Genomic DNA, 26,354 nt, shown 5'->3' with positions numbered 1-26,354 from the left:
TTTGTCTTGTCTTAATTCAATCGATAGTTCACACATGTAATCGCATGGCCGGATGATTGGGGGGCTTCCTTCTGCATTCCACTTTTACTCTGCGTCTTTGGGTTTGCATGCCAAACACGTAGCGTTGACATTGAACGGGGAATGGGGCTTGCTTTGTTCCTATTCTGCGATCTGACTTTAACCTTAAATCGCTGGCACATTACACATTGGTTTCCAGCAGTTGCCGCGTCACTCTACTCATTAGCTTAATGAAGAGCGGCCACCGAGTCCTTCAGAAGCTCATTAGCTGTCGCATAGTTCGGTCCTCGAAAGTTTTTCACCAAAATATGCTCGTAAATCTCCATTTGGCAGCATCGAAAAAGGGAAATTTATCGCGTCAAAGGACAAGTGCCAAAAAGTTTTCGACCAAAAGCCTATCAATCATTGATGTGTGTATGGGTATAAAATGGGATGGGAAAGCAGAGTTTAATAGTTGTCTTTAAAAGACGAAAGGCTCAACAAAAAAAATGTCTTTAATCAAGAGACTATTATCAATGAAGTATTATAAAAAAGTTGTCAAAAGCTTGGGGTTCAAACTGGATTATTGTACTTTATAATTCATAAAGTGAATATATAATATATTAAGCTTATTTTTATATCGTTTTATTTTTAGGTATGAACATATTAAACTTTTCTAAAAAGATACACTTATTTAAACAACAATAGTATAGAAGATTTCCAATCTATAACAACATACACTGATTTTACTACCATTGTTAATCGCCAAAATGTAATCTCTGCATCTGTCACCTCCTTTCCTCACAGGATTCTTCCCATTTCTAATCTGTGGGCTGGCATCTTGTTCGAGTCTGAATGTCCTTCTTTTCCTCCAAAGAAATCCGCTCATCTCATCCCCATGAAACCGAGTCCATTGTCTTGCGTTTTTTATTGATGGGCTGCCTTGAATGTTTTTTACGACTTCACCCCGGCCGCTTGGTGAATGGTCAGTGTCAGTTCAGTGTCATCCCCTTTCCCAATCTCCGCCAGCGTCATCGCCATCCGTACATCCTTGGCCATGCAGCTCTATGGGGCGTCCCCGAGGCGATTTTCATACTTGGACATCCGTTTGCAATGTATCTTTATCGTTTTATACCGCTTCCGTGGCCAGGACTTCGACTCCTTCGGCGTCGCATAATTTCCGTAATGACCAATGATATAAATGGAACTCATTTGCCAGTCCCCGAGTTCTTGGGCTCCCCAGTTGTATTGATGCGCTGCCGTAAATCGCTTTGCACCCCCTCCGCCGAGAGTTACAAGTTTTCCTGGACCTTCCTTGTCCATGGACGACGTGGACTCCTTTAACGTTTGTAATAATAAATTAAATCACATTTCGGATTTTTCCTTTCTTTGATACCCTTACTAAGGGTTACTTAAAGGGGAAGAACTTCGGATGGTTAAGTAATCGACAGCTTTTCTTGGTTCACAAATATCTCGATTAGACTTTAGTGATAGTTAACTATTACTTTATTTATATTATTTTGGTTTGTTTCCAAGAAAAATACAATAAATGTACCTACTAATCTTATATATCGAATCGTTGTCGAAAAAATCTCTTAAAAAAGAAAATATATTTAATATGTAGATAATGTTGTTTTTTTATCTATGCATGCCTTGTTAAGGTATTTTACCAAAAAAATATGGGAAGCTAATATGATTTATTATATTTTTTTATAATATTATTAAAGAATTGATTTTAATGCTCAATGTATTTACCCAAAAGGAATAAAGCTTAATAGAGGGATACATAATTTGGTATTATTTTATTTTCGTTATACCATTGACATGGAAGGGAACTTGAATTTTCGGCATAAACATACATAATCACTGGCTTTTTAGGGCGCTTTCTGTGCGTCCAAGTGTGTGGGCCCCTGCATGATGTCTCTCCGGTTCATTGGCTGTGGCCCATAAAAAGCGGCAAAGTGGAGGAGGACCAAGTCGTAGCATAAAGCATATGAAGACATTTGCCTTTGCCTTCAACTACGGGCCATTACAAATTGGTTGAATTTGATTTTGGCCCAAAAAAGCGAGCTGCGGTGTCCACTGTTCGAATGGTTTTGGTGGCTTTGGGTGGCTTTGGGTGGCTTTTGGGTTGGGTTATGGGTTTTGTGTCTTGTGTTGGTAGATGGGAGATGGGCAATGGTCGATGGGCGAAACTATTCTGGGGCAACCTTCGGTGAGCGGTGGCTAGAGCAGAAGGTTGAGCCAGTTGGTGAATGCCCCGCCGTCGCCGCCGAAGCCTCAATCTAGATCCGAGAAGCAAGAACCAGGTAGTGCTGGCGACACAGGTGCATCCAAATTGTTTTTGCCTCCATTAATTTTTTTTTTGCTCTTTTCGCTTTTCATTTCGTTGTATTATATTCATTTTGTATTATTATTTTTTTCTTCGCTCCGAGCTGGGTGTTTTCTTTCCGCCAACTCAGCAGATTTATATTGTTGTTCTTTTTTTGAAGTGGCTTATGCAAAGAGACAAACAAAATGCAACCGCTAAAAGCTAGATGAGTAATGAGTACACTTGTACATGGCTCAAGATCGGATATGCATATTTATATTATGCTTGAGCTATGTATAACATAATGCAAATGAGGTTCCAGGAACCGCGTACGGAATGTTGCAGGCCATCTTTCAGTGAGATAACCCAAATATTCGTTGATAAGAATGTTTTGGACCTAGACGGGGAAAAATAGAAACTTTTGGTATGGCTTCCCATGGCGAGTTTTCTAGGAATGACAGGAACGAAAATATTCCAGGTAAATCAAAGGGATATTCAAAATTTAACTTAATGTTAAATGTTTTCCAAAAAGTGGTTTAATGTACTCCTAGTTTTTCAAACCTAGACATGCATACATCGTTCTTTAAATAAATTTCAGATTATTTGTAGACTCTCAATTACCTCGAATATTGTACAACAACCGTGGGAACATAAAGAACGGCTTTCCTCACGTTCCGTTTGCATATATAAATATTTTAGAGTATAAGTGAAACCCCGAGACATTACACAACTCCGACAAGTGCAATTAGAGCTTTGTGATCATCAATCACGGTGCAGAATTCGAGTGGGGAATATTTTGATAATGTGACTTTTGATGACTTCGGAATGAGAATATATAGATTCAAGCTTTATAGATTTATCGGTATATTAAAAAATACTTCCTTTAATTATAATCTTAGAGTGGTTTTCAAAAGATCCTTTTTACTGCAAATTTTATATTTAATTCCTGAAAGAAATCCTTGTATAATCCAACAAAAGAATAAAGCTATAAGAATTTCTAATAAATCAAAAGATTTAGATTTAGAATGTGAGCTTTAGAGCATGACATTGTAACAAATTTCAATTGAAGTATGATCCCGACGCGATTACTATTAATCATTGATAGATCGTCAGTGACAGTATATAGACTTCCCTGAGACTAATTTACTCACGCAGAAGTATCACCTCCGTCTTCCATCGATTAGTGCTGATTAGAAATAAATGCGAAAATAAAAAATGAGAAATACCGGAGATTGCAACACGAGGTGTATGAGGGGGACTTTCAACCAGCTCGTGTCAGCACTTTGAGGTCGACACTGTCGGTCGATGAACCCCAGGCGGAAAACTAAACAAAAATAACAACAATCGGGAAAAAAAATGATTGCCATAGCGAAATAGCGATTTCAAGTCGAGCTCTTTCTCTGCGAAAAGACTACAACAAATTGCACGCGCAACTTGCGCTCATAATGAGGTTACAAAACAATTTATATATATATTCTTTTTTATTAAATCAATTTGCGTTTTTCGCCAACATATTGTTATCAGAGCGAGCAACTTAAAAAAAATGATTGAAACTTTTGCGCAAAAATTAAACTGCTGAAATGGCAATAAAGTCGAGAACAGAAAAAAAAACGGAATCGATTGCAGGGATCAGCATTCCGTCAATTCGCCGCTTAATTTATTTATTGTTGTCGTCGACGGCTGTAAATGCAATTTGATGATTTAATTAATATTGAATTACACTGCCATTAAGAGCGGCTCGGTAATTATACAATCTGCAGCAGAGCAATTGAACTGGAGGACTGGGAGGCAGCTCGGATGTTTCGGGCGGGACTGTACCTGGCTGGCAAGTGGCCTTTAAATTATGCCATGGCAAATATTTAGCCAACAAACACGCACACACAACTTCGGCCAGGACCGGGCTTATTAATTAAGAGACCCGTAGACTCAGACGCACACAGTTTCCCCCGTATCCTGCATGTCCTTTTGCCTCGGAAATCGGGAAATCATAAAAGCGTAAAATCGAAATGCCGCCATTCCGTGGTGGCTGCCAAGCTGACTACTTCCTGTTTCTGGTTACGTCCTGTCTGCCTCCCTCTTTTCCCCCGGCTCCCCTTTATTAACACGCATATCAATTCATTTTGATTGTAATTTATGCCGTAGCCAATCGCTGCATATCGCTCACATCATCCACCCCTCCCACCATTTCGACCGGGGTAATAAAATTATTGTTTATAGATGGATAGATAGCGGTTGCGGCTGCAGTTAAAAGCAACACAAAATTGGAGAAGGAAAGTAAGTCACTTGGCTATTTTGGCTTTTCTTTCTGTTTAGTGGAGCGTGATCTTGAAATGGAAATCGCTTTTCGGCAAGGACACACTCATATGGGGGGGTTTATGATGTTTTGCCAAAGTATTCTTTTAAAACTTGTCCTTGCAAATAATATGGTCGAAATAAGAAAGTTAACGGACGTTTTTATAAATGCCACAACACTGTAATACGATTGGCTGATTCGTCGTCCTTTGCACTCACAACCCATTAAAATTTAAATTTTAATTGAATAAAATTATAATTATTTAAAAAAGTCGTATATGATAACTTTTTAAGATTTTTCGATATCGACACTTTTATTTTAAAATCAAACTTATTGAGAATTATTGTACAAATTTGATATTACCCCCTTAACTTATGAATATTTGTGTTGGTAGTGTATTTGCGATTAAATCAAACCTTTTGGTCGATGCGTAGATTTTATTTTAAAAGTTCAGCTGATATGAAGCTTAAATATATAGCTTTAACGAACATGTATATATATATAAATATGCAGTTTATATATTAATTGATTAGAAAAATTGAACTTTCACTGTCTGATCCGTGGTCGAAGACATCACTGTTTTCGTTGACGGTTTTCTAGCAATAGTTGGTACTCGATTAAAAGTCAAGTAGCCTCTGTTTAGATGATGGGGAACTAAATAATAATAATTATATGGATCAACGACTGTATGGCCAGTGCGACCGGGGGGGCCAACAGGACCTTGGGGGCCAAGGGGACCGAATGGGCCAATAGGACCTTGAGGGCCAATGGGACCGGGGCGACCTACAGGACCTTGGGGGCCAACGGGACCGGGAGCTCCATTAAAACCATTAATTCCATTAAGGCCTGTTTTGCCCACCCTTCCACGGGAACCTTTTTTGCCTGGAGGACCGATAGGACCGATAGCACCTGGAATGCCATCTTTTCCATCAACTCCAGGAGGACCAGGAATACCCGAGAATTCTATATCTTTCATTTTGTCTCGCTCGGTTAATATTCGTTCTAGTTTTCCAAATATTTCAGCTTGAAAGTGCTCAAATTCTTCTCTTGTCACCTAAAAAAACAAGGTAGAGATAATTTGGTTGCTTGCATAATTAATTTGATTACACTAGTTTACATAGTTAAATCAACAAAAACAAAACATTATAGTTTAAAAAATATGGGTGCAATTTGGGAACCGCCAGCATTAATTGCACATTGAAAAACATTATTTTTTAATTTGTATTTACCGGTTCAGAACCATTTGAAGTGCACAACAAAATAAAGAAATAAGTGATGACTACTAGTTTCTTCATTGTTAAAAAAACGAACTAAGCTGAATCAAAGGCAGCCGAAAACTGAAAGCTAATGAGCAATTGTTGTTTGGCTTTCATTATATAGCTTTGTATTTCTTATCTCCTCGATTTGCGGCTATCACAAAGTTCACCCATTTTTTCTTGTTATAAATACAAATTTGATTTTGTATGTTTAAATCTAATTGAAAATGGTTTTCTATACGTATTGTTTGCATATTTGACCTATGTTTTAACATATTTTATAATTTGTTAAAACTACTGATATAATAATACGACATAAAGTATATATTTTAAAGAAACAAACTTCCTCTTAGTTAGGAGTCTAGTTTTCGAAGAAACAGAAGGACGGACAGACGGACATGATTAGATCGACTCTCTTTGTGATGTTGATCAAGAATATATAATCTTTATAGGGTCGAAAATTTCTCATTTACTGCGTTGCAAACTTTTGACTAAAATTGTCATACAAAGCTTTGTATTGTATGTTTTCGTTTATTTAGTGCAGCTTCACATTATTTTATGTACATTTCTTGGTCCAACTGGGAACTTGACCATGACCGCGCTGCACGCTCAGCAATCAACCTAATTGAGCTGCCCCAATGGCCAACTTCTGCCACCCGCTTCTCCCCGAAGCTTAACACAAACCCAAGCCAAACCCAAACCCAAATCCAAGCCCAAACCGAAACCGTTCTAAATCAAAAGACAAACGTCGACAAATGACCCGGCGCAGTGAATAAATGAATAGCAGTAAGTCGGCAACTCGCCATGAATGTATTCGGTAACAATTCATTAAGCAAATAGAAATGTGCGCTAAACGCATTAAGAGATTAGCACACATTGAGCAGGAACAGCAGCAATGTCGATTCCATCGATAAAACCGCCCAGAACTGGGCAGCGAAATGACCCTCATTTGCTGTATAGCCTGGTGGTCTGGCCCATTTTGCTTCTGGCCAAATTTAATTGCCGTCCAAAGGAGACTTTTCACATGCGGTTGGCACTCAGATTGGTCTTCGTGTGTGAAAAGGTGAAATCACTGTTGCTCCTGGCTTTTGGCTTGTTAAGTGCTCATTGTTTCGCCAACAATGTTGATGTTTACAGACCCCCTTTGAAAGGCACATGTGCCCATATGTGTGGTATGATGACGATGATGTGCTGACTGCCACTGTCTCGATGGCAAATGCAAAGCGGAAGTCGCCAGTTGAAAATCACTTAAGTGCAATTTCGGGTTTTGAATTGCACATTTTCGGGTGATGTGGTTGGTGGTTGTTGAGCTTATGGACACACAAATGTGAATCTTACGCAAACAAAGTCCCGCAGTCACAGTATTAATTAATCCTTTGGTTCCTTGGACTATTTGACTGATATTTATTATTATCTAAAGAAATACAAATATATAACCTAATACGTATTGATTATTTCGATCATTTTATTTTAAAAACCCGAACATGAAATTATTTGTGGACCTGATAACATATATTTACTATTGTAATTAACTACTACTTAGACCTTCCTGCTATTATCTCTAGAGAAAAATACTTTTTGAAAAGACATATGGGAAACAGGATATAGTCAAAGGAGAACTTAGCAACTAATAAAAGGAATTGTGATTTTAATTAGTGTAATATAAATATGAAAGCTATATACTTGTGATCTTGTAATCACACCGAATCAAATCATATGTATTAAGCTCGCCTCTTAGTTCCTTTCCATCATAATGTACACCGTTTGCTTACATCCTTCCCAATCAGATTTCCGGCCAACCTGCCAAGGAAGTGACCCACATTGAATCCCTAATTCCAGCGACCAAACATCACGTTTCGTGATCCCTTCTTGTTCCTGTTGTTGGACTCAAATTGTCGCTATCCTTTTCATCATATCTCTCCTTGTCCAACAACTCCCCTCCCCACATTTTCTTATCCTTTACGCTTGTCCGTTGGTCATGTGATAAACGTTTATGATTATTTTTATGTTTCATCCGTTCGAGTCTCGACTCGATGTTGGCTTGCCAATTTGACGCTGATATATACAGGGACTTGATTTAGTTTAAATAGCGCTGAGGGAAATGGAGGAAGGGACACAAGTACACCCAGGAAAAATATCATCCAAACCCAAACTATTCTTATTCAAACTCTATATGTCACTGAAATACTTTTGTTGACAAATTAGAATGTTAAGAAATAATATAGTTGTTAGGAAAATTGTTAACAGAAGGAAGACACACATAATTCTGAAAACTTAAAGCTTTTTAAAGACAATAAAAAGGTTTTTTTTTTACTTTTTTTTCATTAATTTATATTTACATTAGTTTAAAAGACCGAATTTTGATTGAAGTACACACAAACATATTTAAATTAAATTTGTATCATGGTCTATTGTAAATTTTCAGTGTACGCACATCTCCCGGAAAATGCAATTTATGTGTTTTGGGGAAGGGCATCCGGAAAAAAAAGGAATGTGTAGAAGCGAGACACACGTGACTGCAGTGAAGGTTGCTTTCGCCACCCACCGCCCACCGCCCTTTTCCGCCCATATGTGTGAACAAATATTTTTTAGAGGGTGTCCGCCCTTTATGCGGGTCCTTTCTAGTGTCCTTCCTGGTGTCCAGCCCCGGCTACGTGTCATTTGTGCTATCTGGTCGAGCAAATCTTTCAGCTACCGCTCTGTGCTCTTCGCAGCTCCGGACTCCGGGACAATTTCCATAATCGTTGGTTAAACAAGACCGCTCACACATGCCTGGTCAAGCTGACCGCAGTTTATGCCCCGGGTTTTACGGCCATGAGTCCTAAGTCCCAACCGGATCCCTTTTGTGGACCTTGTTTGAATTATGCTTTTACATATTTTTATTCACTTAACACAAAAAGGGGTGCAAGAGCTGGGGCAACGATATACATGTGGGAAGGTGGCCCCTGGCTTAATCAAATTATGGCTTATCTCTTGGATGGTGTCGACATGGCGGAGGTCAAAACGCAAATAGCCATAAACATGTAGATTAAATCCCCATTGACCAGGTCCCGTCACCCACTTGGCTTCCTGGGTGACCTTGTTTCTTCCGGGAATTTTATTAGGTCTAAACCCTTTAATGGGGTCCACAATGCAGCCCATATATATTTGCATATTAATCTCCTGACTCCTGATAATTAAAAGTCTAGTTTTATGGATTGAGGATAAATATTTGACCAAGTTTGAAAGCTGTTCAGTGTAACTGGGATTTTATTAGGTTTATTTTCTAGCATACTTATGGGAGTTGCCTATATGAAACCGTAATAAAAATCGGATCCTTAAATTAATGCCTTTTTAAAGGATTATTAAAAGCGTCCAAAACTTTCTTTTCTTATTGATTTTATATATTTTGGTTTTGAAAATTTAAAAATCAGACTTTACATTATATTTACTTACCTTAAAAATTTCTTCAAATTTTCAAACCTTTGCAGAACATTTAGAAAACCCCTTTAAAATGAAACATTTCAATCGGAATCTAAGGGCAACAATTTAAAGAGCAATTGAGGACAATACTTTAACATTTTTCCCAAATGTACCCCAAAATGAGCCACAAGAAATCCATAAATATCGACTCGGAATCATGGGAGCAGTCGATATGGAAAGACCCAGCAGCAGTCAAAGAACCAGCATCATTTCATGCTCAATTCAAATGTTGTTCAATCTCATTCAAACAATTTGTATCGTAGTTTTATTACCACAATAAAACGGATTAAGCAGCTCGCCCTTCCTTTGGAGCTGGAAAAAGGATACAATGAAGTCAGAACCGAGAAAAGGGGGCGTGCCCTTTCTGGTCGTGTGTGTTCGCCTTTTAAATTGGTTGAATTTCCGCACGAATTAAATTTTTTCCTGCCAAGTGAAGAAGCGAAAAATATTTCACGCTTCGACAGATTGACGATTGGAGGGGAGGGAATGAGGGTAAGCCATATTATAGAGTCCTTTCCGGAATATTTCACACTTCGCCCGTACAAATCAGAGACACGTGGCAAGTGCCATATAATTTATAATGGCGAAAAAAAAAGGGCAAAGGAGACCCCAAAAACTTCGGTGGGTGTCGAATTTGATACGCTCAATATGCTGAAGAATTTTTCAACATTTTTTCAGTGGAGGAAACTTTAAACTTTTCGTCGGTCGTTTTCTGTGTGAGACTTTCCACTGAAGCGGCTAACTCATTTGGCTTAAAATTCCATTATCCTCATTCACCAGCAGATGGAAAATTAATATTTCCCTTTGTGTCATTTTACAGAATATTTTTGTTATTTTTTTTCGAGTTCCTCAAAGAAGCGGTATCTTCAATCAATTTTCTTGGCTTTTACGCTGGGACTATTCCTTTCAGATGGCCAAACCTTTGTTGGATGTCCCTCGGTATTCGTACATATGTCTGATTCATATCTAAATCTATTACAATTCATATTTATATGCCAAGCACACAGATATCCACCCTCCCACACTGAAACTTTTAATTTTACGTGAGAGGGGAAACAGTGTGGTTCGAAGAGATATGTTCTTGCCGCTAGTTCTTCCTTTTTTTTAACCTTATATCTAAATTGGATTTTGTGAAATTTTTAGTAAACAACCACAAACTAATGTACTAAGGATAATAAACGAAAGTTAATAGATAATGTAGGCTTTAAATTGTATTAGTGAGGTATTTCCAATTCCCCACATCATAACTATATTGAGTAACTAATAACGGAAATATGTCTTGTAGTGAAAAGATGGCTTATAGACGATTTTTGTGGAAGATGGTAATTCAAGTTTTAGATATTCAATAATATTAATTTTTAAACTAAACTTATACATATGCCTGGCACTGTATGCTTGCGGGTTAAGTCAAGTGTTAAAGAGTTTTTTGAGAGACATCTTCGTCTCGTTTGGCCTCGTCTTGTGTCGCAATTTCTTTTTGGTCTTGCTACCCCTTTTACTTTTATGATCCCGTTTTCTGAGCGCCGTTTCAGCTTAGCCTAATATCCAAATAAACATACTTTATCCGTTATTGCCGTCAAATTTATGGTTTCTTAAATGGACTGACTTCCTGAATGGAAATATGAGATGGTGGCTGCGATTTTGATAAGGGTTCCGGGGGTTTCTTTTGTGGAGCTTCGTTAAATCTATTGGTCAATAGCTCGACAGCTGGTAAAGTTTATTGGGTGGAGCGATAAGACAGAGGAGAAACTTTCTTTGAAGTTTAAGGAAAATAAAAATATATTTCCCTGCGGCTTTCGATGTGCAGTGCATTGCCAATTGCAATTAAAACAATGTTACAAGGTCACTGTTTTTTTGCACAGATAACAGAATAATGCAAAAAGTGGCGCCGCTAACAAAATTGCAAATTTTGCACATGTACCGAAATGCAATGCTGTGTTGTATGGTATACCATACCTACATATACATATGTCTGCATATATATGTGGAATGCAATTGAAATCGGTGACAACATAATGCCGTACACCTACCCCAATGTAGGCAACAGCAAAAACCAGAAATGCAGCACCAGGAAAAGCTTAATTTTCCAGCGGGATCTTTGCGCAGGTCCGAGACTGGAAAATGAATTACGTAGTGTCCTCCAAAAGGAGGGGAATCCCCTCCTTCAGTGCGTATCTGTGTGTGTGTCTTTTGTAATGGTGGCTGTTGTTTAGGTGTGAATTCTGCAGAGAGAAAGAGTAAAGTTGTGTGTGTGAGAATGAGAGAGATAGAGAGCAAGGACTAAATAGGAATTAACGGTAACAACAACAAACCTATTGGAGCAAGCGCATAATTCATATTTTAACAGAAACGCCCACGCCCACTCTGCATCTGTGTGTGTATGCTCATTTGGGGCTGTGTGTGTGCAGGTGCTTTTCAATTATCCTTGTTGAAATGTTAAATAAATAAAGAAGTACATACATAAACGTCTTTTCATTTACTTACCTTTGCATATAAAGAGATTCTTGCATATGTTTTCATTGTTTTTACAGTGCTAATTGTGATGAGTCCCAGCCACCTAATGTCAACTTATTAATAATTATATGTACATTAAGTTTATTATATGTTTTAAGACACTAACATGTCTGGGATATCGGTCTGTCTATATGAATTAAACTAACAATAGGTACACTTCGTCTAAGTATACATATTAAGCACAAAATTTCTTCAACTTTTTGATAATATTTTAGAAATCAATATAAGAATTAAGCAAGATCGTTCGAATACAAATAGACAACTTTTATTTTGTCTTGGTTATCGAAAGATTATTTGATTACTATCAATTACTATAAATTAAAAATCAATTGAGATAAAAAGCTGAATTTTGAAATATGTATATAACCCACATGGCGAATGAGTTATGTTGGTAGCAGTTTTATTTTCTTGATCAACATTACTTGAGCACACTTGCAAACTCTTATAACGACTTAACAAAAAAGTAGGTAAAAGTAATTGAATATCAAACTTTTATTCCCTAATTGGTAATTCCTTTTTAAAATATTTTATTTCCATTTTTCTTTTCATACCATTAGAGTTATAATTGGCTTATAGCATTTCTTTAAGATTGCAACTCTTCCTTTGAGCAAAATACCCATGTAAGTGGGAGAAGAAAGTTAAGACATCATTAGAAAATCATGTAGTGCATTAGTCGAACTGTCGTCGCCACACCCCACACTCCATGTGCCATTCCCCAGGACCTCCGACCGCACCCATTCCTCTCCGGGAGGCAGCCGCAATTGCCATTATGTTGAACACGCAAGTCAATTGATGCAATTTGTCCGACCAGCCGGAGAGCGTTCCTCCGGCCAGGGGCAATTTCCCCAGTGACAATCTGACATGCCGTAACAGGTTCACGGTCTGACGAATAGTGGGTGGTGCCCTGCGTGGGTGCAGGGGTTCAATGGAGTGGGGAAGAGGGGGTGAAACCGACCGCCTGCTCTCATCAACAGTTAGCAGCTTCTGCTGGTGATTTAAGGGTTGCCAGCCAGCCGGTTCGCCCTTAAATGAATTGCGGCGATTTATTGCGGTAATACTCATTTAGCGGACCTGCCCCGAGGGGAGATGAAAAAATAGAACATGAACGATATAGTTAAAAGAACAGACCACGAAATACCTAGTACTATCAAGAGTTTTTACCAATTTTTTCCCTATCCTTAGGCTGAAAGCTTCCTCTAAAATGGTCGGATTTGAAGACCCACTTTATCAATGTATAAAGACTGTCCGATATTTTCGCAAGACTTTGCGAAAACAAAGTCATAATTACCGAGTTTTAAAATAATTTTCTAAGCATATAAGAAACTTGTTCGAAGTCAACAAAATCCAATTTTAGACTTTACTAAGTTGTAGCTAACTTTTTATACCCTTGCAGAGGGTATTATAATTTCAGTCAAAAGTTTGCAACGCAGTGAAGGAGACATTTCCGACCCTATAAAGTATATATATTCTTGATCAGCATCACCAGGAGAGTCGATCTAGCCATGTCCGTCTGTCCGTCTGTCCGTCCGTCTGTCCGTCCGTCTGTCCGTCTGTCCGTCTGTCCGTCTGTCCGTCTGTCCGTCCGTTTCTACGCAAACTAGTCCCTCAGTTTTAAAGCTATCTGCTTGAAATTTTCCCAAAAGTTGTATTTCTATTGCAGGTAGTATATAAGTCGGAACGAGCCGGATCGGGCCACTATATCATATAGCTGCCATATAACTGAACGATCGGAAAAGCCATAACTTTGGTGTTTTTAAAGTTAGGAAGTTGGGATTTTCTATGGGTTTTATTTTTGGCTAATCAATCCGACCTACCAAATTTCATAAGGATCGGACGACTATATCCTATAGCCGCCATATAACTGATTGATCGGAAAAGCCATAACTTTGGTGTTTTTAAAGTTAGGAAGTTGGGATTTTCTATGGGTTTTATTTTTGGCTAATCAATCCGACCTACCAAATTTCATAAGGATCGGCCGACTATATCTTATAGCTGCCATATAACTGAACGATTGGAAATAACATAACTTTGGTGTTTTTAAAGTTAGGAAGTTGGGACATTTTATGAGTATTAAGAATACATCATATGAATAATTTTGGACAATATAATTTATAAAATATTCTGCAAGGGTATATCAACTTCGGCTCCGCCCGAAGTTAGCTTTCCTTTCTTGTTTTTTAACAAAAATCGAATCAATCGAGAAAATTTAGAAAACAAACTAGTGCTTATAAACACTCTGAAAGTCTACAGACCTTATACTACCAATAACCGATTTTGTTTACAACTGCAATCTTAATTCATTTTTACAGATTTTTAATAGGTCCTTCAAGAAATAACCTTTTTCTTTCTATTACATAAATCCGCTTGAGTGGAACATACCCGACCACCCCAATAGAGGGTATAAAAAGCGACTTGAGTCGAGTTGAGTGCAAACAATGCTCACAATAAAAATAAATCTCTCCGGAACAAGTGTGTGTTTTGTTACACCCGTGGGAAGTCCGGGCGAGAAGTTGTCAATTACTTGCGAATCGATCTGGCCAAATTCTGTTTTGGCATTCATGTCACCGCCAGGTGACCGGGACATCCTCGTATAATCGCTCTAATTGGGCGCTTTCATAGAAGACATGCCGAGAAAGTACGTGATATGCATTTCCACCTTTCTAGGCAATTAATAAGCAAGCCAATTTGAAATTCCAACCAATCGGCGGCCACGTAAATCAGCATTATGTCGGGGGCAATGAAAATGAGCTCTAAATTCAATTACAGGCCTTGTCTTCTCCATTTTCGTAAGTCCCCATTCCAGCATAAATCAAGAGTCCTGGCTGCCTGGTCCTGAGATGCTAATTTACCCGGGTCCCGAAATGTCTTAGTAGATGCTAAGCGGCTTTGCCGCTCATAACTCACCCGGACACTTTGTCACATTATGCATTTAAATTTAATGTGTTATTTATGGGCGGATTTGGCGACCTTCCCGCCTGCGATTCCTGTTAATTAGAAAGTCAGTTTGGAACAGTGATGTCAGGGGTACTATTTTTCGTAAAATTACTATTTGTTATACTCTGAGGTAAGTTTATTTCTTAAATATATTAAACATACATAGTTTATATACTAGATCATTAAGTAAGACCATTTAAAAATGTTTAAACCAATGAAACCTACAATCATAAAAGCTTTTTTATTGAATCAAATTTATCAAATACTTTAGTTCTCTAAAATATGTTAATTTAAAAAATAAAAACAATAAATAAAAACTGTTTCCGGAACAAATGATAGCTTAAAAACATGTCATACAAATTTAAGTTAAGTTCTATGTATTTCCATCCCTTTAAGTCCAATTTGAAGCACCTCTGCTATCACACCTCTATCCCTGATGCGTGGGAGTACTCATTGGTCTACCATGATACATGGGGGTACTCTATTAATTACACTCCATAATGGTTACTTCCGCTGGGCCACATAATAGCATAATTAATCGATATTAAATGAACAGCAGCGGAACAATAAACGCCGGAAGCCAGCCACAAAAGGTTAAATTAAACGAAGTAATTGTTACACAGCCTCAGCCGTCGAAAATCGACCCCCACTCACAGTTTGGCCATCCCTGAGGAGGGTTGTCCTGACTGGGTCCTTTACAATGCATAATAAACAGTCGAGCGGGCACGGAGCAAACAAAAGTGGGGAAACGAAGCTCGTTGAGATTTTGATTTTTAAACGGCCCATCGGGGGGTGGAAATATAGACTGGTTGGGTTTCAAAAGACAAGCCTGTAAAGCGCACAAAGTCACACGGCAGGTGGCGTTGAGCATTCAAAGAGTGGGTGGGGACCTTAGCACACAAAGTGATTTAAATGCATTTCTAATGGGATGAAATTATATTCTGTCTGAGCTTGTGGTACTCCCCCTCTTATATCAATTCAATTCCCACTCCGATTTGCGGTTTCAAGGGGAGGACATGAATATGCATGGGATTGCGCTTTTGATGTGCTAACCATCAAAAAGGCATAACCGAAAGGGGGCATCTTCATCTTAAGCAAACTTACGACCAACTTAAACTTAAACTGTACATTTTTTAATTAAGATTTCTCCAATAAAATAATAATTAATGTCCTTTAGGGCCAGCGTCTTGATAATTTGATGGCCGGCTAAAGCCGCTTAGAATAATTTCAAAACAACAATTTGTGACTGCCGCATTTCAGGGGTCACATTTAGCATCTTATCAGAGCTTAGCAGCTGGGGTCACCACTCGCGTCGATGGCTAGCTACGGAATGTGATTACAGCTTTTGGCGCTCCTGTTGAAATTTCAGCGGTTTTAAATGTCCATTGGGCGGGGCAAAATTTAAATCCAGGCTCTGAATTGATGGTCCGTAGGTATAACGATGCAGACGCTTCGAACGACCTCTAAACTCTTCTTCTGATCCAGAAAAACCGATTATTTTGTGAACCAAGTGCGGCTCTGGCAAATAGAAGTCATCGCCTAAAGAAAGAGATGAAAAAAGCATTAGAAATTAAGATGCAAAGGTGGTTTCTTAGACATACCTGGTAGAACAAAAACCACAGATCCCTGGCAGTCATAACCCACCGGCAGATACATAGTAGTGCCTAATCTGCTGCGCTTGATGGCAAAATCCAAAAGATTCTGGTACTCCTTGACTCCGATTAGTCGCGATAATTCGTAGACTTGTGGCGGAAGCAACCAAATTTCACCGTGATCGACCAGTTCCAGCAGTTCTTTCGGTATCAGCCACTAGTAAAGTTAAGAAAATAATAATTTAGTTAAATGTCGTTATTGGAATGAGATACTAACCAGCGTCTCCTTAACCTCCGAAGGTTCCGCCAGCAGTTTGGGCTGCTTGTCCACAAAAGCCATAAAGAAAACCGTCTCGTGGCTACGGGCATTTAAAAATAATACTACATAAATAACAATCAAAAATATTGACATACACCTATGATTTATCACACAATAAAGTTATCACACAATAATTCTATTTAAGCAAACTTATAATTTAAAGAGATCTATTACTAAGGATATGTGGTTCTCAATTCAATACCCACCCATAGCGCATGAATCCCGGACTCCCCCAGGCGGACCATTCGTGCAGGGCCCACAAATCCGGCACCACCTTTAGCTCCCGGCATAGGGTCAGGAACTCGCTGGGCTTGTCGTGCACCCGTCGCTGCCACTCCTCCAGATCGGGCACATCCTGCACACAGATCACGCCACCAAAGTCCAGCTGACTTCGGTTGCGGCACATCAGCAGACCCACCTCTTCGAAGCACTCCCTCACGGCGGTGAGTCGCAGTGTAATCTCCCTGAAAAGGCAAAGGTCAAAGATTAAACTCCTAATCTAGACGAGGTAACTATAAACCTTGGACCCACCGCGACCAAATGCTGGAGCGCTTGAAGAACCTATCGTAGCAGCCGGTGCCCTGGGGTGCCAGGATGGCTGGACGGTCATCGCGGATGAGCACTAGTCTTCGCAGTGCCTCCTGCGGGACCCCAAACTCCTCCAGGTACTGCAGCCAGGCCACGCTCTCATCGGCCTTGTCAAGGAGTCCACCTGGGAATACGGTCTGGTTGATCATCATTGCCGTGACATCACTGCGTTTAAGCATTAACAACTGTAAGATCGAACGGAATGTGAGATTCATTAATTTCTGGTGAAGATTTTTAACTTACCTTGTAATCCTTGCTTTCGCCAGCATCTCGAGACACCAGGATCACACTGGCCGAGGTGCGCCACTTGGCCGGAAAAGCAGTTTGGCTCATGCTTAAGTTTAACAAAATTTGTATTTATTCCCCCACTCAAATCAAAATGGTGTTTGCTCCCTCCAATCAGCTGATTGCCTTGTTCCTATCGATAGCGATAATGCCTCCTCAAGGAAATTATCGATATCCGCTTTAAAGCGCGCTGAATATTTGTAAATTTAAATTCGTGCGAAATTCAAACTTTTACCTTTTGCAAGATTAAGCCACAAAAGAATAACTGGGGCATGCTTCACTAGAAGAACAAAAAACACAAATAGATTAGGTGCTCTCACACGTGTTCGAAAACATATTTAAGCGCTGCCCTTGGACAACAAGAGACACTTGCAATTGGTGTTTCCACTCGAAAGCAACTTGCAGTTGAAATGAAAGTTTTGATCACGATCTTGTTTCTGGGCTTGTGCTTCAGTGGTAGCCAAGCGGAGAAGGAGGAGAGCATCGCTGGTCTCCTGAAGGATAATGCCGAAGGCTTGGAGGCGGCCAATGTGCTCCTGTCCAGGATCGCAATAGTCAGCAAGGAGGCCCAGGTTGGCTTGGCGGAGCAAAAGGAAGCCCTGAAATCCTTGGCCCTCGTGGAAGGGCTTCTGGCTAAACTCGCATTGGCCCTGGAGGCAAGTTCCCAGAATCTGGTGGCCACCTTATTAAACATCTCCAAGGAGGGCCAAGAGTATGGTCATCGCACTGAGGCAGAACTCCTGGCACTGGCCCGCCTTCAAGAGGGCACCAAACAGCTGCTCAATGTGCTGGAGGCCAAGCTGGATGCCTACCAGAGGCATGTGCTCCACAGTTCCCGCAACATTGACAAGAGCATCGATGGACTGGCCAAGCTGATCACCAGGACGGTGCTGCCCCAAATTAATGGGCTTAAATGCACCTTCGACAACCTGGAGACATCCCAGATCAACGTAGAGGTGGAGCTGAAGAATTTGGCTGGAGTGAAGGAACTCAGCGAGGACTCGAATCACAAACTGAACGTGCTGGAGCAACAGCTGAAGCAGATTAATCAAACGCAGGAGCAGCGCCTGGACATCCTGATCGATGCAGTGAAGCATTTGCAGCCACTAAATCCTTGGAAAGTGGACGCTGTCCTGCGTGAACTGATCATCTCCCAGAAACGCATCGAGCTGGATCTAGATCAGTGCAGCCGTCACTCGCCCTACCCTCAATATGGCCACCAAGATGAGTCCTATGCATCCAGCTATGGAGTTGAAGCTCTGGAGCCTCAATATTCTCAACCCAAGCCCAAGCAGGTGGATCTGGAGCAAGTGTGGAGCATCAAAGAACCTCCAAAAGAGGGTAAGTTTGCTTTTTTTTCACACCAGGTTTGACTAAGTAATAATCAATTTTTCCATTTCCAGGAGAGTATTCAGGAAACCACAGAGTAACTGCCTATGCCCAGTCACCCGAGCCCAAGAAAAACCATCAGAGCACCAGCGCCGTGTCCTGGCGGGAGTCGCTACCCTGGGACACAGCCCCCACATACCAGTCCGCTCCAGTTCCCCATCACCAGCATTGGAAGCCAGCGCCTGCCTACGGTCCCACGTCGAAGCCTAGACCGAAGCCGTGTCCCAAGGGAGAACACTCTGCTCCGTCATCCCACGGACCTTTACCGCCGGCCCACCATAATCCTGAACCTTACAAGCCTTCTGTAGAATACCATCCTAAATCTAGCCACGAGCAGTCCCCACACAAGTCCGAGCCCAAACCACAATCAAACCACGAGCAATCCTACAAGCCACCATCATTCCAGGAGCAATCCTACAAGCCGCAATCACGCCAGGAGCAATCCTTTAAGCAACCAGAACCCATCCAGCAAGGAGAATCCTACAGGATTTGGTACGGAGATGGTTCACTACCCCAAGGATACTGAAGACACATCGAGCTATCACAAAGCAATTCCCGAAACCGATAAATCTTTTAGCAACAATTTATAGTACACATACATACTTACATATATAGCAAATTGTAATCGTCATTTTTAAAAAAAACATGTCATAAATAAACGAATAAATATTAATGCAAACTAAATTCCATTATTTTATATTTTTCTTAACAAGGAACCAAAATATTTCGAAAAACCAATTGGAAATGTTTGTGTTTTTATGGAAATCCACTCAATATGAAGCACAAAAACAGTACTATTTATGTGAACATTTGGTTAAGATCACGATTACTTATTATCATTATTATTTTAAGTTTTGTACTCATAAGATAACAAAACTTTTCGCCTTCGCTTCCTAAAAGGCTTAACATTAACTTTTTTGGTTGCAACAAAATAGGGAATAGGACGAATAAGTATTATTTTTATACCCTTGCAGAGGGTATTATAATTTTTTATGCACTGCATTTTATTGAAGTCCTCAAAAAATAACTTTATCAAACCATTTTAGATGTAAACGAAGGCATTTAAGAATTAAAGGACAAAGCTCGGAAGAATCCTTTAAAGTTTCAAGCTATTGAGAAAATGATTAGGAGAAAATATCTAAGTATCCTCAGAAATAATACAATAAAATTTAAAGGCGAAGGACTTTAAAAAAATGGAATTCTGAAATGCTTATGATACGATAAGTTAGTACTTAATAATTTAACATTGCTATCAGACACATAAAGACCTATTTTCTTAATGAACTTTAACGAGAAGCAGCTGCGGCACGTTTGTCGTTGGTATCGTTACTACCGTTACACACAAAAAACCAGGTCAATCTCTAACTCAAGAGTTTAGAAACAAAGAAGAATTTCAAGACGTGCCGTCTACGTATTTTCTTATAAAGTCGATGAACCGAAAATTATTTAGTAAGACAACATGAAACATGGTTTGCTTTTTGTTTGAGCTTAGACATCAGATTGTGACCAAACATTTGATCGCGACTATCTTGTTATGTGCACGAATTAGTTGATCTGTTTTGAAGAGTTATAAAAGTTTGCAGATTAGAGAAGCGTTTGCAGCTGCTAAAGTACAAGTGGGTGGTTTCTGGACTGATAGAACTTAACCCAGTCTGAGACACGTTTTGGACCTTAAGTTGGGCTACTTAAGGTGAACTTCAGATCGAAAGAAGACACACAGCTGCCGACGTTCGACAGAGAAGCACCATGAGGACCCAAATGATTTTGGTAACGATCTGCATTTGCCTTTGCATTGCTTCAGCCGAGGATCTGAATTCAAACCCCGAGATCCGTGGCGACGTGATAAAGCTATTAAAGGGAACCGAGAAGCTTGTCGTTGGGGTGGAGGAAGTGAAAAGAGTTCAAAAGGGCATCGAGGAGAAGTTCAAGCATCAACGAGATGAGATCGAACTTATTGCAGGACTGGAGGGTGCACTAGCCCAACTGGAGGGAAAAATTCTCAGTAGCTTCCAGGAAACTGCTTCCGGAGTTGGCAACTTGACTGCCATTGTCAAGGCAACTCAGAGCCAAAATGAACAGGCCATTCAGAACCTAACAAAAGTGGAACTGGACATCAGGAGTGCACTAGGTCAGCTGGCTAACAATCAGAACAAATACGAGCAGGACCTGGATGCGGTGGCCTCGTCCGTCAACTCACATCTAGGCGAGATCCAGCAGCTGATAGGTCAGGCCGTCATCAGCCAGCTCTTCGGGTTGGACAACAAAGCCAAGGTTCTACAGCAGCAGCAGCGCAATATCATTGGTCAAGTGGGATACCTGGAACAACTTAATGGCTTGGCTGATCGCGCCAATCGCAAGGTGAATCAGCTGGAGTGGGGTCTAGTCATACTCAATCGCACCCAGTCCGAGAGCCTCAAAGGCATCGAAAACACTGTTCATGGAGTGCAGGTGGCTACTTCTCAGATAGATAATAAACTTGGTGCCCTGCTGGACAACCAGAAGAGCATTGAAAAGACACTGGAGGGCTGCAAGCGCCAAAACCCCCCAAATCATAAGCCCCACGAGGTCTGGACCCATCCGGAATACGCCCCCGGTTCGCAGTGAGTTTTTAAGCCTAAATTTTGATTTCCTTATTTCTCTATCCCCATTTAATTTTTAGATCAAAGCCGTCGCAGAAACCGGGCTTCGAGAGCAGATATGCCTCCGAAGAGGAGGCTGACTACCTTCACAAGCTGTGGTACGGTAAAAGGCAGGAGGAGTAATCTAGACAGCTCTAATCAAACAACCCTAGCCAATTTATAAGAAAGGCCTCGCCTTCATATTTGTATCTGCCTTTAACTCCTCTTTTACTTTCCTCAATATATTAAAATTGAATAAAAGTACATCTAATTGTTCAATCTTCTCTCTTTTTATAAATTAGTCTATAATAAATAAAACAAAAAGGATTTAAGAAGGTAGAAATACGTATAAAACCAAATAGAAAATAAATCTCACCTACATTATAATATTTTGGCCAGACTACACATTAAAACCAAATAAATGCACATTTTATCAAGGAAACAGTTTTCGCCTCTATAGCTTGGAAGGGTTTAAGGGATGTACTTGACCATCATCCCGGTCAAAGTTTATGAGCAGCTGCGACTGATGCTGGTTCCAGTGCTCAGACCGATGTAGTTTGTCAGTGGCCTGTGAACGAAATTCCTCGACTGACAACCCGGTCTCTATTTTATCGCTACTAGCATCTGGATCGGCGGGATAGGCTTCGTCTCCTGGCAGGAGGTGGACAGTTCCATTTTTGCATTTGTACATCACAGGATGGATCAGACCAAGGCCTTTGACCTCACGCTCTGCGGCGAATTGACGCAAACTTTCCAAAGAGGAGAAGTTTAGGATGCGCGAAAGTTCATAGAATTGGGGAGGCGGCAACCAAAGCTCCTCTCTCAGGCACGCATGAAGGTAATCCAATGGGGAGCGCCACTACAAAAAGAGAAAGTAAGAATAAGTGTTATATATTTACATTGATATACGTTACGTATACGTAATAATCTTTTAAGCAACGGATAAGGTCAAAGTATAATTTATAAAAGTTTAAGATCCCGCCCACTTACCGCACAATCCTTGACCTCGTTGGGTTCTATGTGTACGCTGGGCTGCTGCTCCAGGGCGGTCATAAAGAAGGCCGTCTCAAACCGTTTCTTGAAAGTAGACGGCGTGCGCCAGGCGGACCATTCGTGGAGTGACCACACGTCTGGAAATACATCCAGCTGCTTGCAAAGCTCCAGGAACTGACTGGCATCGTTGTGGACTATGTGTTGCCAGTGGACGCGATCGAACTGCTCATGGAAGCGACCGTAGCCGCTGGTGGAGGTCAATGATTTACTGTCCCTGCACAGCAGGATGCCCAACTCCTCAAAAGTCTCGCGTAAGGCAGTTAGACGGAGCGCTAGAGATCTGTAAAATGTAAAAATAGAAAGAACCAGGACTTTTCTAGAGAAATATTTTAGATTCATACGGATCTATCGCTTCCTTATCCGACTTGATCTTAAAAATCTCCGGCCGTGGTCCCTTCACATGACCCACATCTTGCAACTTGGCGGCACTGATTTCGTTTCGGCGAAAGTGATCCAACCAGGCGGGCGAACTGTCTGTGGCATCGCAAACTCCGCCCGGAAACACCGAGGACTCCGGCATAAAACTGGATTTTTGCGTTCGCGTAAGAAGGAGGGCCTAACAGTGCAAATGATTATGTTTATATGGTTTTTATTAAAAATAAAATGTAACTCACATTGTAGTCGAATGATTTAGCTTTCGCTGCTGAGTCCTTGGCCAGCAGGATCAGGCTGGAAGAGGAACGGATTTTGGGCAAGAGCTTCGACATATTTGTTTAGGTAACACGGCGATATCGATTGGGTGGCCGGTATTATCGATTACTCGCCAGCTGTTGTTTACGTTTTAAATACCCTCCACCTGTTGAATACAAGGGTATATTGACATGGTTAAAATTTAAAAAAACAAAAAAAATAATTTCGACATGTTTAAAACAATTGAATAGCTTTCATATTTTCTAATCTTTAAATTTCATCGCTTGATTATTATTTATAAATCTATTAGCAATGGTATCTAATAGTCGTTTCTCTCAACTTACTTACTCATTGTTCTTGCTTTTATTGATATAAAACTCAAGATCAAAGGTTTGTGTTAGTCGAGCAGGAAATTTTATTGCAGTGGACTCTAAACTATGGGAGCTGCTACTCAAACTGGATCTTACAGGCCTTCGGCTAGCCTAATATTGGCTGCCAAAGATGATACTTTAAAAGAGTATGACTACAGGGTGGGTATCTTTATTAAAATTCGAATTTAAATTAACTTGATTACCTTTCGGTAAAGTTACTTTTGATCAAACGAACTGAGGCTACTTCTTATGCATTGAATCACTGCGTCTTCCCTGGCGGCGTTTTTGATCCCAGAGAGGACGAATCTCCTGAATGGATCACTTATTTCAAATCCTTTGGCGTGACCGATGACCAATTCAAAAAGCTCAGTCACAATCAGGATAATCCCAGGCCTGAATTTCTGTCCAGAGGAAAACACTTTTCAAGGGACATCGCACTGCGGCTGACTGCGCTTAGGGAAACCTTCGAGGAGGTGGGCATCCTGATCTGCACAAATCAGGACAGCTTGAAAAGTTGGGATTCTAAGTCCGGACATCCTCGGACTTTGCTCCTAGAGCCAAGCGATCGTTCTGAGTGGCAGCATAGAGTTCACAATAATGCCTCACAGTTTCTGGAGCTGTGCAGGCACCTCAATGTCATCCCCAACCTGTGGTCTCTGCAGGAATGGTCAATTTGGAGGACAGCAGCTACAGCCAATCGAAAATTTGACACGGTTTACTATGTCACCACGCTGGATGAGCAGGTCAATGAGGTAAGTCTCCTACTGGAACCTCACGAAGTGGCCTCAGCCCATTGGATGAGTCCGGCGGAGGCCTGGACAAGCTCCCAGGATGGCACCATTTGGCTTCCTTTCATGCTGCTTTATGATATCGCACGTCTGATGAACTTGCATAGCTGGCAGGAGCTTCTTAAGTTTTCCCGCCAAAGAAGCAGCCGAGGAAGCACAATGGTGCAGCCCGTTTACTATCGCTGCGATGACTGCATGTTTGGAGTGCTTCCTGGAGATGAACTGTATCCTAAGGAGCCTCTCACTTGCACACAATCTATCATCTTGCCTGGATCGGTGAATGAACTTCATGGCAAGGCCCAGCAATACAACCGATATATAGTCTACGATTTCCACCGGGTCGTTCTGGCATCCAACGTCCCGCCCTGCGACGGTCATCTGCCATTGCAGTCGCTCGTTAACACCAAACTAGCCAAGTTGTAATAAAAAGTAGTAGTTGTTAAAAAAATATATTTCTGATTGGCTACAACAAATTACCGCTCTCCAGCTCTGCCTGTATGCCGCGACAGGCGTGACACAGCCCATCCTGTGCATCCAGTCGCCTCTTTGCCAAATCTTCGAGGTCATCTCCGTTCTTATACAGACCTACGCCGGCCTCTGAAACAGATCTTGAATACTCAATAGCCAGCAGAGTGTCGGAGATTTCGGAGTCTAGGGCAGACTGGCATTGGATACAAAATGCCTGCTCTGGATGGGCATTGACTGCTATTTTGTCACCAGTTCGGAACACTGTGGACACGGTGGATGCGTAATTCTTCTGCAGGTTAGCCACAAAGGCCGTCGTGAGGTTCTGTAAGCTGGCTGTCTGTCCTCTCTCCTGACCATATCGAGAGCCACTCTGCAGCAGGGTCTTCAACCGCTGGGCATGTATATAGAACTGAATCTCCTGCTCGTTAAGGTCTTTAAGGGGTCGCAGTAATTTTATATCGCCTGCTAACCGATCGTCCAGTAGAGCCACATCCAAGGCTGCACTGCCACCACGTCCTAGGGCTATCGCGATCAAGAGCTGGGTGGCCAAATCCACACTTATACTGGGCTCAAAGACATGGCTACATTGTAACTTCTCGGCCACCGAGGCAACAAGGTTTTTGCGCTGCTGCTGCAGGAAATCCTGGCGAGCTGTCAGGCTGCGCAGACTCCCCAGTTTCTTTAAAAGCTCGTTGGTTTCTTTGGGAGAAGGACTGTACTCCTTGATTCGCTGCAAGGAGCTGGGCAAGGCACCCAACTCAATCACATAAAACTCAAAGGGAGTATATTGGGTAGACAAGGTCTTGATCGCATCCATGTCTATTGGAACACGCTCCTGCACTTGCTGATCCTCCACGTAGAGCACACGTGCGTTGCAGTGAAGTCTTTTAAACGTGTTCTGCGTTTGGGCAAAGTGTAGCATGTCCAGGAGTACTAAAGACTCTGCGGACCCGTCCAGCACAAGGAGCACCTCGGCGTTTCGTGGCAGGATCTTGGCTGCACCCAGAGCAGCCCGGAATTTGTGCCTTGCATATGCCAGGAAGCAGTCGCGGCATTCCTCCGTTCGAAAGTTTAGTTTATAGAGTTCGCTGGAGGTTAGGCCGCATTTGTTGCAATCCCCTGGGCGGAGGACGATTCCCGAGGGCAGGGATTCAGCCACCATGGCATGGACGGCCCCCTCGTCTCCAAAATCATCTTCGCCAATGCTGCACATGGCAATTATTTACGCCCAATCAGAAGAATACGAATTTCACAGATAAACGAAATGACCAGGGATGGAAACGTTTAAAATAATATCTTGACAATTTAGCCTTTTTCAAGCCAAATATTTTTGTTTGAAACGGGTGTGTCACAGAAATCCTCAGTTCTGAAACTTGTTTTCAAAACCAACCGTCCGTACTTGCTTAAGATGTAAATATATTGTAACGACTTTAACACAGTTTTTTTAAGATTTTAGAAATTATATTACAAACATATTTACATTATC

At 41.0% G+C, this 26,354-nt stretch overlaps 7 protein-coding genes across 8 annotated transcripts; 3 read left to right on the top strand and 4 right to left on the bottom strand.

The window, feature by feature from the left end:
- Positions 1–5,130: 5,130 nt before the first annotated feature.
- LOC123037694 (collagen alpha-1(I) chain-like) lies at positions 5,131–5,922 on the bottom strand. The gene is made up of 2 exons (XM_044459402.1): positions 5,831–5,922; positions 5,131–5,655 (listed from the first exon to the last, which is right to left on the bottom strand). Exons 1-2 carry the CDS (start codon positions 5,894–5,896, stop codon positions 5,131–5,133), a joined length of 591 nt encoding a protein of 196 aa, XP_044315337.1. The 5' UTR covers positions 5,897–5,922.
- A 9,762-nt stretch (positions 5,923–15,684) lies between these two features.
- LOC108042272 (nucleoside diphosphate-linked moiety X motif 19) lies at positions 15,685–17,678 on the bottom strand. The gene is made up of 6 exons (XM_017120471.2): positions 17,510–17,678; positions 17,210–17,451; positions 16,885–17,142; positions 16,637–16,718; positions 16,369–16,576; positions 15,685–16,306 (listed from the first exon to the last, which is right to left on the bottom strand). Exons 1-6 carry the CDS (start codon positions 17,597–17,599, stop codon positions 16,104–16,106), a joined length of 1,083 nt encoding a protein of 360 aa, XP_016975960.1. The 5' UTR covers positions 17,600–17,678; the 3' UTR covers positions 15,685–16,103.
- Positions 17,679–17,787: 109 nt separating this feature from the next.
- On the top strand, positions 17,788–19,624 carry LOC108042271. Its single transcript, XM_017120470.2, has 2 exons — positions 17,788–18,892; positions 18,955–19,624. Exons 1-2 carry the CDS (start codon positions 17,962–17,964, stop codon positions 19,464–19,466), a joined length of 1,443 nt encoding a protein of 480 aa, XP_016975959.1. The 5' UTR covers positions 17,788–17,961; the 3' UTR covers positions 19,467–19,624.
- A 1,040-nt stretch (positions 19,625–20,664) lies between these two features.
- LOC108042267 lies at positions 20,665–21,837 on the top strand. Its single transcript, XM_017120462.2, has 2 exons — positions 20,665–21,540; positions 21,600–21,837. Exons 1-2 carry the CDS (start codon positions 20,687–20,689, stop codon positions 21,700–21,702), a joined length of 957 nt encoding a protein of 318 aa, XP_016975951.1. The 5' UTR covers positions 20,665–20,686; the 3' UTR covers positions 21,703–21,837.
- Positions 21,838–21,885: 48 nt separating this feature from the next.
- Positions 21,886–23,900, bottom strand: LOC108042266 (nucleoside diphosphate-linked moiety X motif 19). Its single transcript, XM_017120461.2, has 5 exons — positions 23,816–23,900; positions 23,226–23,407; positions 22,953–23,167; positions 22,549–22,891; positions 21,886–22,417 (listed from the first exon to the last, which is right to left on the bottom strand). The coding sequence occupies exons 2-5, from the start codon at positions 23,316–23,318 to the stop codon at positions 22,013–22,015; spliced, it is 1,056 nt and encodes a 351-aa protein (XP_016975950.1). The 5' UTR covers positions 23,319–23,407; positions 23,816–23,900; the 3' UTR covers positions 21,886–22,012.
- LOC108042265 (nucleoside diphosphate-linked moiety X motif 19) lies at positions 23,643–24,873 on the top strand. Its single transcript, XM_017120460.2, has 2 exons — positions 23,643–23,771; positions 23,828–24,873. Exons 1-2 carry the CDS (start codon positions 23,679–23,681, stop codon positions 24,821–24,823), a joined length of 1,089 nt encoding a protein of 362 aa, XP_016975949.2. The 5' UTR covers positions 23,643–23,678; the 3' UTR covers positions 24,824–24,873.
- Positions 24,694–26,144, bottom strand: LOC108042264 (cytoplasmic tRNA 2-thiolation protein 2). Of its 2 annotated transcripts, XM_017120459.2 has the most exons (2): positions 24,878–26,144; positions 24,694–24,808 (listed from the first exon to the last, which is right to left on the bottom strand). In XM_017120459.2, the coding sequence occupies exons 1-2, from the start codon at positions 26,079–26,081 to the stop codon at positions 24,798–24,800; spliced, it is 1,215 nt and encodes a 404-aa protein (XP_016975948.2). In that variant the 5' UTR covers positions 26,082–26,144; the 3' UTR covers positions 24,694–24,797. The 2 variants fall into 2 exon arrangements, with proteins under 2 accessions (XP_016975948.2, XP_016975947.2); XM_017120458.2 differs by lacking the exon at positions 24,694–24,808 and having other exon boundaries at positions 24,834–26,144.
- Between the last annotated feature and the right edge of the window lie 210 nt (positions 26,145–26,354).

This window comes from Drosophila rhopaloa, unplaced genomic scaffold (genome assembly GCF_018152115.1).
Source record: "Drosophila rhopaloa isolate 14029-0021.01 unplaced genomic scaffold, ASM1815211v1 contig_2, whole genome shotgun sequence".
Classification (NCBI taxonomy): domain Eukaryota; kingdom Metazoa; phylum Arthropoda; class Insecta; order Diptera; family Drosophilidae; genus Drosophila; species Drosophila rhopaloa.
The sequence above is the reverse complement of the archived record's forward strand: the minus strand, read 5'-3'. Positions and strand labels throughout refer to the sequence as shown.

Bases quoted from the DNA above. Each gene is read 5' to 3' on its own strand.
- LOC108042272 (XM_017120471.2), bottom strand. From the start codon at position 17,599: ATGAGCCAAACTGCTTTTCCGGCCAAGTGGCGCACCTCGGCCAGTGTG. The intron at 17,452-17,509 runs GTAAGTTAAAAA...TCGATCTTACAG, and splicing joins GCGAAAGCAAGGATTACAAG to TTGTTAATGCTTAAACGCAG. The intron at 16,719-16,884 runs GTGGGTATTGAA...AAATGCCCGTAG, and splicing joins CCGGGATTCATGCGCTATGG to CCACGAGACGGTTTTCTTTA.
- LOC108042271 (XM_017120470.2), top strand. From the start codon at position 17,962: ATGAAAGTTTTGATCACGATCTTGTTTCTGGGCTTGTGCTTCAGTGGT. The intron at 18,893-18,954 runs GTAAGTTTGCTT...TTCCATTTCCAG, and splicing joins CAAAGAACCTCCAAAAGAGG to GAGAGTATTCAGGAAACCAC.
- LOC108042267 (XM_017120462.2), top strand. From the start codon at position 20,687: ATGAGGACCCAAATGATTTTGGTAACGATCTGCATTTGCCTTTGCATT. The intron at 21,541-21,599 runs GTGAGTTTTTAA...TTTAATTTTTAG, and splicing joins GAATACGCCCCCGGTTCGCA to ATCAAAGCCGTCGCAGAAAC.
- LOC108042266 (XM_017120461.2), bottom strand. From the start codon at position 23,318: ATGTCGAAGCTCTTGCCCAAAATCCGTTCCTCTTCCAGCCTGATCCTG. The intron at 23,168-23,225 runs GTGAGTTACATT...TTGCACTGTTAG, and splicing joins CTAAATCATTCGACTACAAT to GCCCTCCTTCTTACGCGAAC. The intron at 22,892-22,952 runs GTATGAATCTAA...TACATTTTACAG, and splicing joins GATAAGGAAGCGATAGATCC to ATCTCTAGCGCTCCGTCTAA.
- LOC123037694 (XM_044459402.1), bottom strand. From the start codon at position 5,896: ATGAAGAAACTAGTAGTCATCACTTATTTCTTTATTTTGTTGTGCACT. The intron at 5,656-5,830 runs GTAAATACAAAT...TTGTTTTTTTAG, and splicing joins CTTCAAATGGTTCTGAACCG to GTGACAAGAGAAGAATTTGA.
- LOC108042265 (XM_017120460.2), top strand. From the start codon at position 23,679: ATGGGAGCTGCTACTCAAACTGGATCTTACAGGCCTTCGGCTAGCCTA. The intron at 23,772-23,827 runs GTGGGTATCTTT...CTTTCGGTAAAG, and splicing joins TAAAAGAGTATGACTACAGG to TTACTTTTGATCAAACGAAC.
- LOC108042264 (XM_017120458.2), bottom strand. From the start codon at position 26,081: ATGTGCAGCATTGGCGAAGATGATTTTGGAGACGAGGGGGCCGTCCAT.